This window comes from Benincasa hispida, chromosome 6 (assembly GCF_027475165.1).
Source record: "Benincasa hispida cultivar pf3 chromosome 6, pf3_genome.v1.1, whole genome shotgun sequence".
Lineage (NCBI taxonomy): Eukaryota > Viridiplantae > Streptophyta > Magnoliopsida > Cucurbitales > Cucurbitaceae > Benincasa > Benincasa hispida.
This window is the reverse complement of record NC_143483.1, coordinates 19,509,909-19,525,377: the sequence shown is the minus strand read 5'-3', so window position 1 is coordinate 19,525,377 and position 15,469 is coordinate 19,509,909. Positions and strand designations below refer to the sequence as shown.

The following is a 15,469-nucleotide window of genomic DNA, read 5'->3' as shown; positions in this document are numbered from 1 at the left end:
CTGCACCAATTCAGGTCCTAACAATTTCCTCTCTCCTACCTCATCCCAACACACAGAGGACCTGCAACTCTTCCCATATAGGGCCTCAAAGGGTGACATCCCAATAGTGGACTGGTAGCTATTATTATAAGCAAACTCCATTAAGTGCACGTAATGTCTTCCAATATCTAATTCAATCTCTCTGTCTGCTCATCAGTCTGAGGGTGGAAAGCTGTACTAAAGTCTAACCGGGTTCCCAAAGCTGCCTGGAGACTTTTCCAGAAGTTAGACGTGAAATGAGGGTCTCTGTCCGACATGATGGACACTGGCACTCTATGCAATCTCTCACCTCCTTCATGTATATCTGTGCCCACTTATTCACTAAGAAGGTGAACTTTCCAGGTATGAAATGTGCTAACTTCGTAAGTTTGTCTGCCACAACCCATATCACAGTGAAACCTTTGACGATCCGAGGCAACCCCACGATGAAGTCCATAGACATATGCTCCTACTTCCATTCTGGTACACTCAATGGCTGTAACAAGCCTGCTAGTTTCTGCCTCGGGGCTTTCACCTACTAGCACACCAAGTACTTACTGACGAACTCTACAACCTCACTTTTCATATGATTCCACCAGTAGTAACGTTTCAGGTCCCGATACATCTTGATGCTGCCGAGGTGAATAAAAAATAAGGAACTATTTGCCTCTGACAATAACTCATCTTTAATATCACTAACTGTTGGCACGCACAAACGCTCTTGATAAATGAGGCCACCTTCCGCTAAAACTGAGAATTCGCCATTCTGGCCTGACTTCACCCTATGAACTCTCTCTTCCAGATAAAGGTCGTCTCGCTGTGCATCAATAATCTTCTGCCCTAGACTCGGTCGCACCGACAACTATGCTAACTGTATCGTGACCTTTCCTACAGCCACTGCAATCTTCGCCCTCTCTAGTTCCCTATACAAGTGAGTCTGTTTGGTAATGAGAGCTGCTGAATGGGCCACCTTTTTGCTTAGAGCATCTACCACTACATTAGCTTTTCCCGGGTGGTACAAAATTTCACAGTCATAGTCCTTTACCAGCTCCAACCACCTTCTTTGTCTCATGTTTAACTCTTTCTGAGTGAAAAAGTACTTCAAACTCTTATGGTTGGTGAAGATCTGTATCTTCTCTCCAGATCTTGAGAGCAAAAACCACTGCTGCTAACTCCAAGTCATGCGTGGGATAATTATGTTCATGCTTCTTTAGCTGAAGTGAAACGTAAGTAACTACTCTGCCTTACTGCATCAATACGCATCCCAACCCCTTCTTGGACGCGCCACTATAAATGAAAAAACCACCTGATCCATTCAGTACTGTAAGAATTAGGGCTGAAACCAACCTCTGCTTGAGGTCCTAGAAACTATTTTCAAAAGCCTCATTCAAAACAAATGTTGCTCCCTTCCGGGTCAACTGACACAATGGGGCGGCTATGCGAGAGAAGTCCTTTACAAATCGTCTATAGTAGCCTGTTAACACCAAGAAACTACGTACCTTACTGACTGTGGTCGGACGAGCCCAACTCGTAGCTGCCTCAACCTGTGCAGGATCTATAGAGACACCTTCCTTCGATACTACATGCCCTAGGAAGGACACATGCTTCAACCAAAATTCACATTTAGAAAAATTAGCATACAGCTTATTGGCCCTCAACGTCTTCAAAAATTTCCGCAAATGCTCCTCATGCTCGGCCTCTGACTTGGAATAAATCAAGATGTCATCAATAAAAAAAAATCACAAAGATGTCGAGGAATTCCTTGAACACCCTATTCATCAAATCCATGAACACTGCTAGTGTATTCGTTAGACCGAACGACATCACTATGAACTCATAATGTCCATACCTCGAACAGAAAGCTGTCTTGGGTATGTCATTGTCCTTTATTCTCAGTTGGTGGTATCCTAAGTGAAGATCAATCTTAGAAAATACCGTAGCTCCCTGCAACTGGTCAAACAAATCATCAATCTTGGAAGAGGATACTTGTTCTTGACGGTCACCTTGTTCAACTCTCTGTAATCAATGCACAGACGTAACGATCCGTCCTTCTTTTTCACAAACAAAACAGGTGCACCCCATGGTGACCCGCTAGGGCATATGAAACCCTTATCCAACAACTCCTGCAATTGGACCTTCAGTTCCTTCAACTCTATCGGGGCCATACTGTATGGAGCCTTCGAAATAGGGGTTGTGCCTAGCTTCAACTCAATAGTAAAATCTATCTCCCACTGGGGGGGCAGTCCGGGAAGATCTTCTAGAAAAACGTCTGGAAAATCCCTCACTACTGGCTTTGAAGTCAAAGTGAAATCAATCTCTCTAGTGTCCACCACACTGGCCATAAAGCCTCAGGCTCCTTGGTCAAATAGTCTACTAGTCTTCAATGCGGAAATCATTTTGGGTAGGACTACGATCCCAACCCCTTTAAACTTAAAATTGGCTCCTGTAGGAGGGTTAAAGATGACCTTCTTACGGGAGCAATCTATGCTGCCATGATTAGCAACTAACGAATCCATACCCAATATCACATCAAAATCGCGCATATCTAAAATTATTAAGGTTACATCTAATGCGCGATTGGCTACCTCTACCTGACATGCTTTTATCTTTTCTGTAGCTAACATGATCTCTCCTGATGGAGTGGAAATGGACAATGCAAATGGCAAAGGTTTTGAGTCTAACATGGCATGCCTCACAAATACAGCAGATATAAACGACTGCGAAGAGCCAAAGTCAAATAAAACTAAAGCATGGTACCCCAAAATGGGAAGGGTACCTGTCACCACGGAGCCTGACTTCTCGGCCTCACGCCAAGTGGTAGAAAACACCCTACCCTGCTGTTGCTGACGACTCGGGCCTTCCTGAAACGAACTTACGGGCTGGCCTCTATGTTCAGGTGTGTTCCTCCTTGGGTATCTATCTAACATATGCCTCTTCTGGCCACATCGAAAACAGATCCCAGAGCCGGCTAGACAATGTCCCCAGTGTTGCTTACCACAAATGGTACATATCGGCCTATCCTCCCTACTAGTCACAACCTGGGAACCCTACTGTCCCCACTGACGTGGAGCATTCACTGTGCTCTGGCTCCTCTGTTGATTCTCAGGAGCCCTGTGTTCATCCTTCCTTTTCTAACCTGTGGAGGTCTCAATCCCGAGTGACCTCCTGTATTCCTCTCCCACCTGGGAGTCGGCATCAATCCTCACGACGGCTCGTAGTGCCACAGCATACGTCTTGAGATCCAAGGCATACACCATCTCTCGTAGTTCACTCCTCAGGCCTTGGATGAATCTCTCTGTCCTCGCTGCCTCGGTGGCTACTAGTTCAGGAGTAAAGAGAGACGACTTATCGAATTCTTTCTCCTATTCCTTCACCAACATAACTCCCTACCTCAAGTTCAAGAATTTTGATTGTTGTATCGGGTGTTGGCCAAAAAGTACTTCTCATATAAGTGCTCCTTGAATTACTCCCAAGTTTCAAGTTCTCCACTAGTATCAATCATCTTTTCTGTTGAACGCTACCAGATATCTGCATTACCAGTCAATATGAAGACTGCGCATTGAAGCTTGTGCTCTTTCGGGCACCTCATAAAACGGAATATTGGCTCAATAGATGAAAACCACATCTTTGCTTTGGTGGGGTCCCCTAACGATCCATCAAAGGGCGAGGGTCATACTTCCGAAAATCCCTCAGATGTTTAGCCTCAAGAGACAGGCCTTGCATGTCTCTATCCTACAGTCGGGTCTGTTGTAATTGCTCGGGTGGCACCGATTTCTCCTGAGCCTAGGTCTAGGCAATCTGTCCTACCACCGTGCTACGAATTAGTTCCTGCAGCTTTCTCATTAGAGAGGATGCAACAACTTCACTAATTCTAGCTTCAATCGCTTTTTCATCAATTTGGGTCACAGGTGGATTTGGAACTGCCAGAACACTCTAGCTACTCTCAGCTTTCTCTGCTTGCATTTCCTCTATAACTATCTTTCTTGTTCTAGGCTTAGGTCCATGTCATGTCATAAATTCATACGTTAACTAGCTATTTCTAAGTCTTTCCCAGACATCATGCATTTAAAACACTACATCACTGTTCTCATGTATGAATTGAAACTTTCATTAGTAGAACGTACCTGACGATGACGAGGGATCCATTACTGGGCCATAGGGACTATCTAGACTTACGTAGTAATTCAATCTACAGGACCCAAAACATGGTCTCTAATACCAACTGTAACGACCCGACCCTCTATGACTTAAGTTAGGCCGCTATTAAATACATGTATACATGGAACTCAAAATGACACTCTGTTATGGCGAAATAAATGTTAATTAAATAAGGTAAGTTCAAAGACTTTCATTAATTTCAAATATTAAAACAATAGTAAGGTACCCATAAACCATAAAGGATAATAAATAAGTCTAAAAAAATGATTCTTAAAAATAAGTTTAAACATCAAAACTAAAAGTTGAGAGAAACATGAAAAGAACTCTAAATCTCATGAGTGGAAGCGTAAAAACTAGTCCTAGTGGCTCGATCATGAATTCCGCTTGTTCATCGCTGGTGTATCTCTACTCTTACCTGAAACAATAACATGAGAAAGAATGAGTATAAAATACTCAGTAAGTAACCCCACTACTGGGGTCAGGCTAGCCATCTATGTCCTTTAGATACTAACCTCTGGTGAAACATATAAACTGCTCTAGTCCTCATGTGACACATATACACATGAAACAAAAATGAGACTGAGTTCTATCTTATTATAGTTAAGTATGCCCACTACCTCTAGTGAATCCTAAAGGAGACACAAACTGATGAATCCTGAAGGAGACACAAACTGGTGAATCCTGAAGAGACACAAACTGGTGAATCCCGAAGAAGACATAAACTGGTGAATCCCGAATGAGACAAAAATCGGTGAATCCCGAATGAAACAAAAATCGGTGAATCCCGAATGAAACACAAACTGGTGAATCCCGAATGAAACACAAACTGGTGTATCCCGAAAGAAACACAAAATCTAATGGGCATCTAACTAATTAGTAAGGACACTTGCACAGTCTCAACATCATAATTATCACTATATGAATCTATGACATACATATATACCTCAACATCATGGCTCTACAACATACACATATACCTCAACATCATCTGATCAAATACATCTATATAGAATCACATACCATCTCATACTAGCATTCAAGTGTCTATGTGCACAAATAAATATTTCAGATCTCGTGGTAGAACATACTTTGGTCATATTATACTATCAGTCTATCATGCTGTCATTCTGCCATAACATTCATTTATCATGCTAGCATACATTTAATGCCTGGCCCGTGGGCAGTTCCAGTAGTAAGATTACTTACCTTGATATTAGGTCAAACTAAAAAGCAATTGAATCTTTGTGAAATTCTTGAATCCTTAAACAAGCCTAAACATAAACCAAACTTAAAATTAATAGCTAAGGCCAAAATCCAAACACCGAAATATTACAAAATATTTTCAGATAACCTTACCTAAGGTGTGGTCCAATTCGAATTCACCTTCCAAACCTCCAATTTTAAGCCCAAATAATTAGCAAACCAAACTCTTCTTCATCTTGAATGAAATTCTTGAATCAACCCCCTAATCATAATTTGAAATTAGGCTGACATGATTAAAGCTTGAATCAAATACATACTTCACTACCAATGTCTTAAATAAATTATCCATATGTAGCTTCGTAAAAAAAAATCACTTCCAAATAACTTTACCAAAATTTCTTAACAACCAAAATTAATCCATAAGAGGGTCATCAAAGCATAAAACTTACCAAAAATCGCTAAAACAAACTCCAACCTCACTGAACAACACCTCAATACCTTCACAAACTTGAATCCAAAGTTGAAACACAATGGGTATCAACCAATTGATGCCAAAAGTAAATGAGTAATAAAAAATCAACTGAAAACAACCCAAACGGCAGAAATCTTACCCAAATCGATAGATCCAGTGACGGCAAAAACCAACGACGCTTGAGCAGTGGTGGACGGAGGTCGTGAAGAAAAACTGACGTGATGGCTTTGGGCGGCGACTAGGGTCTCGGCTGGAGGAAGAAGAAATTGGGGGGGGGGGGGGGGTGCCGGCAGATGTGTAAGGAAGAAAGGGAAATGTGGGTTTTTAAAATAATAATAATAATAAACTAAAAAAGGAAATAAGTATAATTATATTTAATTCCTTTCCTTATTCCACTTTATACTATTAAATTCTTTTCTGTTTCAAAAGAAAATTAATTCCTGCCATTAATTTTCAAATTGAATAATTTTACGCCAACAATTAAATTCCCGCACTTATACTTGAAGTCCAAAATTTCAAAAATGCCCTCCAACTAATAACAATTACTGAAAATTCCAAATAATAAATTTACGGAAATTACATTATTATTAAAAAAATGTGCAGGGTGTTACAATCAACACCAGGTCTTTGTGAAAAGCCTTGTACAACTAGTCTTACTTTATATCTTGTGACCTCATTTTTTTCATTTATTTTCCTCACAAATACCCATTTGTATCACACATCTTTGACACCTTCTAGTCTTCGGACTACTTGTCTAAAAACCTGACGTTTTACAAGTGAGTTTAATTCTGTCTTGATTGCATCTTTCCACTGAAGCCAATATTTTCTATGTTGACATTCTTCAATAGATTTTGGTTTAGAATCCCCATTTTCAAATATAATATCAAGAGCAATATTATACACAAAAATGTTGTTTGTAACTACGTGATTTCGATTCCATCTTTTTCCTGTCATGACATAGTTTATTGAAGTCTCATTATTATCTTTAGGTATTTCACCTTCCTCACTAGTCATGTCGAGGATTTTTTAATAGGTATTTATATCCTCAACCTAGTCTTCTTAACTGTTTATTATTTTTCTTTTTCGAGGATTTTTATCATTAGAACCCATTGGTCTACCACGCTTCTGGCGTGTTCCAGACTCACTAATGAAAATTTACTCTGTTGGGATATCAATTTTCGATGGAACATTTACAGCTGGTATATGTGATTTAGTTACTTTTTTTTTTTTTTTTGCATCTATAAATGCATGTTGTAACTGATTTTCTATATTTTGAAATGAATTATCTTTTGAACTTCAAGTTCACATTGATCTATTCAGGGATCCAAATGAGACAATAATAATGCATTCCATGTAATTTCTTTTTCCAAATTCTTAATTCCTCCCCCTAATGTTGGAAATTTTGTCTCATTAAAATGACAATCAACAAATCGTGCAGTAAATACATCACCGTCAGGGGTTTAAGATGTTTGATAATTTATGGGAAATCATATCCAACATATATTCCTAACCTTCTTCAAGGACCCATCTTAGTACATTGTGGTGAAGTAATTGGAAGATATACTGCACATCCAAAAATTCTCAGATGGAAAATATTTGGCTCATGACCATAAGCTAATTGTAATGACGAGTATTTATGATAAGATACTGACATAATGTGTACAAGTGACGTTGCATGTAAAATAGCATGTCCCCATACGGATGTAGGAAGCTTAGCTCTCATAAGCAATGGCTTAGCAATTAACTGCAAATATTTTATGAATGATTCTGCTAAACCATTTTGTGTATGAACATGAGCTACAGGATGTTCAACACTTATCCCAATTGACATACAATAATTATCAAAAGTATGGGATGTAAATTCACCAGCATTGTCAAGACAAATGATCTTAATTGTATAATTAGGAAATTTTGCTCTTAACCTAAATATTTGAGTAAGTAATCTTGCAACTATAAGATTTTGACTTGATAGTAAGCATACGTGTAACTATCTGCTGGATGCGTCTATTAATACCATAAAATACCTAAATGGTTAACTTGGTGGGTTAATAGGTCCATATATATCACCATGGATTCGTTCTAAAAATGCAGGTGATTCAATCCCTATTTTAACTGGTGATGGTCTAATGATTAATTTGTCTTGAGAGCAAGCATCACAGGAGAATTCTTTAGATTGAAGAATCTTCTGGCTCTTCAATGGGTTTCCATTTGAATTCTCAATAGATATCCTCATCATTATAGATCATGAATGATGCAATTGGTCATGCCAAATTGTAAATATGTTTGGATTCATGAACTTCAAATTCATTGTTGCATATGTTTCAATTACTCGTATATGAGTATAATATAATCTAGATGATAAAGCAGGCAACTCTTCCTATATACGTTTTTCATTTGAGACAGTGGATATGATATATAGACATTTCACATTATTCTTACTATCAGTCTCAATATGATACCCATTGTAACATATATCTTTAAAACTAAGTAGTTTTCTCTTTGATTAACTAGAGAACAATGCTTTGTCAGTTGTAAATTGTGTTCCTCTAGGCAAAGTAATATTTGATTTTCCAAATCCTTCAATCAGGTTTGCAAAGCCTAGTTGGGGTTGGTGTCCTAATTCTCTCGGAGTCTCGTAGTTTGTAAATAGTTTGTACACACATTGTTATTAATAAAATAAGAGTTATTTTATTTGCATTTACTCATATTCAATAAACTAAGATCCATGGTTATTTCATGTAAATGTAAGCATATATGTGAGATATATAAGTGGATCATGCCTTAAGGAATAACCTAAATGGTCTATAGTATAAGGATAAAGGAGGGATACCTTATCCTTGTGACACTACGGATACAGCCCGCTTTGTAGATAGTTACAAGTGTTGTAACGTGCTACAAATGGTTTGATCTTGACCATTCATGTGAAAACATGTGAACGGAGGTGCCCTATACAAAAAGTTTATATAAGATCGGACCACGAGATGGTTTGTCTCTTTATATAACACTGTTGATAATTGAGACTTACATCTCACTAAAACGACCATAGGTGACATGACTTTAATCTTGAGTGTTTTCGAAACTCTTGCCTATGACGGTGGTCCTTTAATTAGTATGGGTGAGAGTGGCCATATTGACTACCTTTTTGGAGATTTATGTGATTGGGGAGCTGAGAACTCAGTTACACAAAATAAAATTCACTCCTTCCCCGAAGAAAAGGTAAGTAGATAAATTTTTGCCTTAAGGGATGATTCCGGGCCTTGTACATAGTGGCCACACCCTCTCTTTGGAAGAAAGGACTCAGTCATAGTAGGACTATGACTTATTGTTTATTAGATGAATTAGTGGTACTTAAGGAGTTAGATGTAACTATAGGGACAAAACGGGGAATTGGCCCAACTGTACTTATGAGCGATTTGTGAAGGGTTATCGCACTGTTGATTGGTTAATATGGACACAGAAATATATATGTAATGAGAAGAGTGCAACTGTCGGTCTTTAGTGGAGTGTTCGATAGTTAACAGATGGTGGATCCCGTGACTAAAGAGTTTAGTCAGTTATTCACGTACCGTTGGAGCTTCAAGCTACAGGTCCATAAGGTCCCCTTGGTAGCTCAATGAGTTCAAGTTGAGAATCAGATTTTGGGGTTAGTTTGAAGTGTTCAAATTAACAAGAGGAAATTCAATTATATGTGATATAATTGGTGTGATGTATGAGATACATTATTTGGAGGAATTGATATAAATATGATTTATATCAAGTACCATAAAATAGAAAAAGAACTATGGTTTATATGTTTCATGAGATGAAATATTAAAACTATAGATTATAAATATAATATGATAAGTTGGTTATCATATTTGTTTATAATATATTAATTATTTGATAATTATTTCTTTTTCTCTAATATCCAATTGAGTGGGAGGTTATTGGAAGTTTTATGATAACCGTGAGATAAAAAGGAAAAATGTTTTTCCAAAATTAAAAGTAACTTCATTCGGAAAGTACTCACAGTGACAAGCTATCAAGTAAAAGAGTTTTACTAAGCGATAGTGTTGAGATACTTAACGATCGTGTAGAGTTGACTATACGATAGTCATTCAGCTGATCATTGCTACTCGATTGAGTAGCAAAGCCTATGCGATAGACTTCATTTACTAAACGATCGAGCATATCGTCTATGCGATAGACCAACTTTTTATCTCCCACTTGCTTGATCGTCTACTCGATCGTAGACCTTCAATCTCTTCCTCAAGCCAAGATCATACAGAGGCCACAACTCCTGGATTCTCATACCGAGAATACCAAGGTAACATGATAACGGGCAGAAATGCACATTATTATGGTACTAAGTTATTAAACAATGCAGGTTTGCGTTGATAAAAGATGTTAGATTGAGTTCAAAAAGCATTAAGTTCATAACATTGCAGTCGCATGCGTTCATCGCATAAAAACAGTTAACTTTGGTATTTTTATGCAGAATATGCATTGATGCAAGGCAGAAAGCACGATCACAAGAAATCAATGGTCGAGCGCAGCGTTACCGCAAGGCTTTGCGGTGATTTCTGCTGCAAACATCTACTCAAGAAGGATTGCCATATAGAGCCAACACAACTTGATGGGCGCATTTGAGTGAAAAGCATAATTAATCACGATGGGACAGAAAGCTGATGACGGTCGAATCCGAATTAAGTTTGCAAGCCGCAAACGATAACAAGTACAGTCAGCTTTTCAGTGACAAAAATTCGGCGCATCAGTTAGAGAATTAAAGCCATCCCATCTGTGCAATCGTAAGAGAGAAGCCGCCTTTCACTCCGAAGCTCTATAAATACCAACGACAACCTTTAGCAAAGGAGTTAGACAGTTCGGCGAGTTCGGATAGTTAGAGAATTTTCCCTTAGAGAGAATAGATTTGTTCATAGTTTTTCTTTTATTTTAAGGCAGAGCGAGAGAAAGGAAGAGACACCGGAAGATCGCTCAGGGTAACTTGAGAGAGAACCCGGAGGCATGGAAAGCAGAGAGCGAGCCAACTCTTGCGAGAGCGAGACTATCTTTTGAACAGAGTAGAAAAGACAGTGTAAAAGCCTTGGGAAGCAAGAGATTGCTACCAGGCTCTTTATTCTCATCTTGCATTGTTATTTTGCATTTCAACTCTACATCTATACAATGGAATTTCTTTATCTACATCTGTTCACTCTCTTGAAAGCACGCATGAGTAGCTAAATTTATCGAATGGGTTGAGAAGAACTAAGCTAACATGACCTAGGATCTTCATCGCATGCGATTATCTTGTTTTATGCTCTACCCAACACCCCTTTAGAGCTACTCGAGAGAGAGTCTAAAAAAAGAACCTAAGACTCGAGAGAGCTAGGTTAGAATTTAGACTCGAGAGAGCAAGATTAGATCTGCATAAGGAAGAGATAGGGACTTAGAGATAAGCTCTGTTTGCCAACCTACTTCGCATGCATTTGAATTTTTTGTTACAGCAAAATATTCTAAAAAATTATCACTGCATACCGTTTTCCCTCGTCCCTGAGTTTGACCCTGGACTTACCAAGAAACTCAGTGGAATTTATACTTGGATTCCGCTGAGAAAACTTGTTGCTCAACATATTCCTATCACCGCATTTCATTCCATTATTTCACCTCATAAAATAATACATCAAGTTTTTGGCGTAGTTGCCGAGGACCTCGGAAAATCAGTGTGCTAACGGTAATTTTTCTGATTTCTTTGCAGCTCTCAATCTCTGGAAAATTACGACCAGAAGATTGAAAGGACGTTCAGACGGAGATTAAGAGACAGCCGCTAATAATAACAACCAAATAAAGACGAAATGGCGGAGCAAGCTAGAAATAGAGCACCAAACAAAAACAACGTCATGGCGAATCCAATCCTACTGGCAAACAATCGCAATAGGCCCATTCGGGACTATGCATCGCCAAACCTCTACTATTTCTCTCCAAGAATCATGAGCCCTGCCCTTTATGGATCCCGATTCGAAATGAAACCGGTCATGCTGCAGATGATCCAGACTGCTGGACAATTCAGAGGAAGGCATGGCGAGGACCTGGTAGAGCTTCATAGAAATCTGCAATACTTTTGTATTCCCAAACATCTCTACCAAAGAAGTTCGACTAACTCTGTTTCCATTTTTCTTGTGTGATCAGGCAAGAAAATAGGCGTATTCTCTCGAACCGGAAGAGATAACTTCGTGGGAACAAGTGGTGGAAAAGTTTATGAAGAAGTATTTCCCACCAACTGAGAATGCTAGGAGAAGGAAATTAATAACAAATTTTGAACAAGAAACTGACGAATCGCTCAGCGATGCCTTGACGAGGTTTAAGAAGCTGGTAAGGGACTGCCCACACAACGGATTACCAAACTGCCTGCAAATGGAGATCTTTTATCACGAATTAAATCCCTCTTCGCAGACCGCTGCCAATACAACAGACGCTTGTGGTCTGCAAGACAAAACATATGATGAGGCCAAGAGCATCTTGGATCGCATCTCTAAAAATCACGAGGACTGGAGAGAGAGTGATCAGAGATTGAGAATAAAAGATAATGATGCAAACAACGGGGCCATTGCATCTCTGCAGAACTAGATGACTGCGATGATGAGTTTGATTCAAGGCATCGCAATCAATAACACGGGAGCGAAGAAAGGGCAGGTCAACGCAATTGCTCAAACGATCGCAAGTTGTGTCATTTGCGGAGACACTCATTCGATGGAGGAATGTCCAGAAAATTCGCAGTCAGTATGCTTCATAAAGAATAATCCCTATTCCGATACATACAACCCCGGGTGGAGAAACCACCCAAATTTTGCATGGAAAAATCAACAACACAGCTTTTAACTAGTGGCACAAAAAGAAGAGCCACCTGGATTTTTTCCGCAAGTAAACAGTCCAACGCATAGCCAAGGCAGCAGCTCGTAGACACCGCAATCTTCGTCCTTAGAGAGCTTGTTGAAGCAGTATATTGAGAAAAACAAATCAGTGCTTCAGAATCAAGCAACTTCCATTCGAATTCTCGAAATTTAGCTGAGACAAATTGCGAGCAAGTTGAAAAATAGACTATAAGGAGCGTTGCAGAGCTCAACTGAGCTTCCTCGCAACGCTGGAGGTACTGGGAGGGAACAATGCTTAGCAGTCTCCTTGCTAAGTGACAAAATGACTGCGGAAGTAAGGGAGAAGCCCATCACGACCAACTTGAATGCGGTGATAACTGAGGACCTGTTGACTTATAATTCGGAAAAGCCCGAGAAAATAAACCCCGAAGTTGCGTCCACCCTCAAGCCTAGACAGAAGAAGTTTAGCTACCACCAACTCCGCAAAGATTGAAAGAGAAACAAAATGATGAAGACAATATCACAACAGTGGCAGTAATGCAAAATGCTATGATCCCACAAAAAATGTGCGACCCATGAATCTTCACGATACCATGCTTCATTGGAGGGGTCTACAGTGGCCAATCACTATGAGATCTTGGGGCGAGTATAAACATAATGTCGCTATCAATCTTCAAACGATTGGATATTAGCACATTCATGCCCACGACAGAGACTCTTCTACTTGTGGACAGATCCGGAATACATCCCAAGGGAGAGTTGAAAGATGCCGCAATCTCAATTGATAAATTCATCTTGCCGGCAGACTTCATCATTTTGGATTATAAAGCGGACGAAAATGCGCCCATCATATTGGGACGACAATTCCTCTCAATCGGTCGCGCCCAAATTGATGTGCACAAGGGGGAAATCATAATGAACATCAATAGGGAAAAGCTCCGGATTAAGGCAGTCAAGATTCCGAAAGATCGAGAAAAGAAGAAAAAGCCACCGTGGACGTGAAAATCCCAGCTTGGAATAAGCAGTCCCTGAGTTACTATATGACTCAGCCTCATCAGGGACACAATCCTTTTGAATATCCTTTTCTGACATCAAGACTTCATGAACTTTCATCACTTTGTTGTATCTTTCAGCGCATAATTCTTTATAAAAAAAACAATCGTGCTAAACGATTGTGGTGAAGCAATTTTGTTAACTTTGTTTTTTTAAAATATTTGACCCCTCTATATATTTTTCTTGCAAACGATCGAGGCGAAAAATTGCCGAGGCGCTACAAGAAGACGCAACTACTTTATTTCATCACCGTAGTCCAAAAGAATAAGATCACCGCAAAGTAGGATGCGTCAACAAACAATGTGGGCGACAACGTAAATTTGGGGGTTGTATTCTTCCTTGACTTTATTCCAAATTCAGCGCAATCGCACCACATTTTAATTTTCAAAGTTTTATCATTGCATCCTCTTTGATTACCGCAATCATTTAACATTGATAAATTTAGTAAGTCGTCGCATGCTGTCTCTTTTCCAATTATGATTTCAATGATGAAACACATGCTTCTATTTTTCGTATATACTAGAGTCAACTTAATTTTAGGACAAGTCACCTCATGAAATATTTCTAAAAGTTAGTGGTCTGATAGCTTTCTTTCAAACTGACTCTTTACATAGTTTCCTAAGAACATAGCATGACTTCTTTCAATCTTTTGGCAATAAGGGCATTGCCGCATTTTAAATTTGGAGGTGAGGTATTTATTTTCGACCTTGCTATTTTTAGCTCTACAAAAAAAAAAGGAAAAATTTTGGATAACAATCCACTGTCAATGTAATAGGGAAACCCATGTTGATAAGAGTTAAGTTGTGAAGGGTACATACTCATAGTTGGATATTCGCATGACACACGTGGGGGCAAGCCAAAACAAAAGTAAGTCGCCAGAATCAGCGCATAAATAAATGACCGCAACTTCACTGCCAAGTAGGTATGAGTTTAGTATGAGAAATTGCACCTTGCTTGTAGTTGGATGTTCGCATGACACACGTGGGGGCAAGCCAAAACAAAGGTGAGCCATTTGGATCAGCGCAAGGTCAGAAAAAAAAAATAACAATATAAAAAATATGCAAAGATAAAAATCATTTAACACCCTAGTGATTTTTTTTTTTTTTTTTGAAATAAATCATGCGATGTCATGGAATCCAGTAAAGTCCTTTTGAAGGTTAAACTTGCAGTCCCTAGGTCTTAGAAATATTTTAAGAAGAGACTTGAATAAGAATTAAGGAAATTTTGGTGTATAGGATTTGAATGAAGTATCCTTGAGAAATCTAGGAAAAGAGATTGCAGTCAACTTTCTAAAGAAAATCTTTAGTTTATGCTTGAGGAGAAGCATTGTTTAAATTTGGGGGTGTGATAATGGGAAGAAATGTACGTTATTATAGTACTAAGTTATTAAACAATGCAGGTTTGTGTTGATAAAAGATGTTAGATTGCGTCAAAAAAGCATTAAGTTCATAATATTGCGGTCGCATGCATTCATCGCATAAAAATAGTTAACTTTGGATTTTTGTGCAGAATATGCGTTGACGCAAGACAGAAAGCACGATCACAAGAAATCAATGGTCGAGCGCAGCGTTACCGCAAGGCTTTGCGGTGATTTGTGCTCGCAAATATCTACTCAAGAAGGATTGCCGCATAGAGCCGGTGCAACTTGGTGGGCGCATTTGGGTGAAAAGCATAATTAATCACGATGGGACAGAAAGCTGATGACGGTTGAATCCGA

General features: G+C 39.1%; 2 protein-coding genes across 2 annotated transcripts; both read right to left on the bottom strand.

The window, feature by feature from the left end:
* Positions 1-1,218: 1,218 nt before the first annotated feature.
* LOC150035495 (uncharacterized) lies at positions 1,219-2,360 on the bottom strand. Its single transcript, XM_090314332.1, has 3 exons — positions 2,022-2,360; positions 1,518-1,721; positions 1,219-1,305 (listed from the first exon to the last, which is right to left on the bottom strand). The coding sequence occupies exons 1-3, from the start codon at positions 2,358-2,360 to the stop codon at positions 1,219-1,221; spliced, it is 630 nt and encodes a 209-aa protein (XP_090170458.1).
* Positions 2,361-2,366: 6 nt separating this feature from the next.
* Positions 2,367-3,275, bottom strand: LOC150035494 (uncharacterized). The gene is made up of 2 exons (XM_090314331.1): positions 3,155-3,275; positions 2,367-2,986 (listed from the first exon to the last, which is right to left on the bottom strand). The coding sequence occupies exons 1-2, from the start codon at positions 3,273-3,275 to the stop codon at positions 2,367-2,369; spliced, it is 741 nt and encodes a 246-aa protein (XP_090170457.1).
* Between the last annotated feature and the right edge of the window lie 12,194 nt (positions 3,276-15,469).

Excerpts from the sequence above, each read along its gene's own strand:
- LOC150035494 (XM_090314331.1), bottom strand. The coding sequence starts at position 3,275 with ATGGTGTATGCCTTGGATCTCAAGACGTATGCTGTGGCACTACGAGCC. Across the intron at positions 2,987-3,154 it reads CGGGATTGAGACCTCCACAG|CCGGCTCTGGGATCTGTTTT; the intron begins GTTAGAAAAGGA and ends GACATTGTCTAG.
- LOC150035495 (XM_090314332.1), bottom strand. The coding sequence starts at position 2,360 with ATGGCCAGTGTGGTGGACACTAGAGAGATTGATTTCACTTTGACTTCA. Across the intron at positions 1,722-2,021 it reads ATTACAGAGAGTTGAACAAG|TCAGAGGCCGAGCATGAGGA; the intron begins GTGACCGTCAAG and ends ATTTATTCCAAG. Across the intron at positions 1,306-1,517 it reads GTCCGACCACAGTCAGTAAG|TGGCGCGTCCAAGAAGGGGT; the intron begins GTACGTAGTTTC and ends TTTCATTTATAG.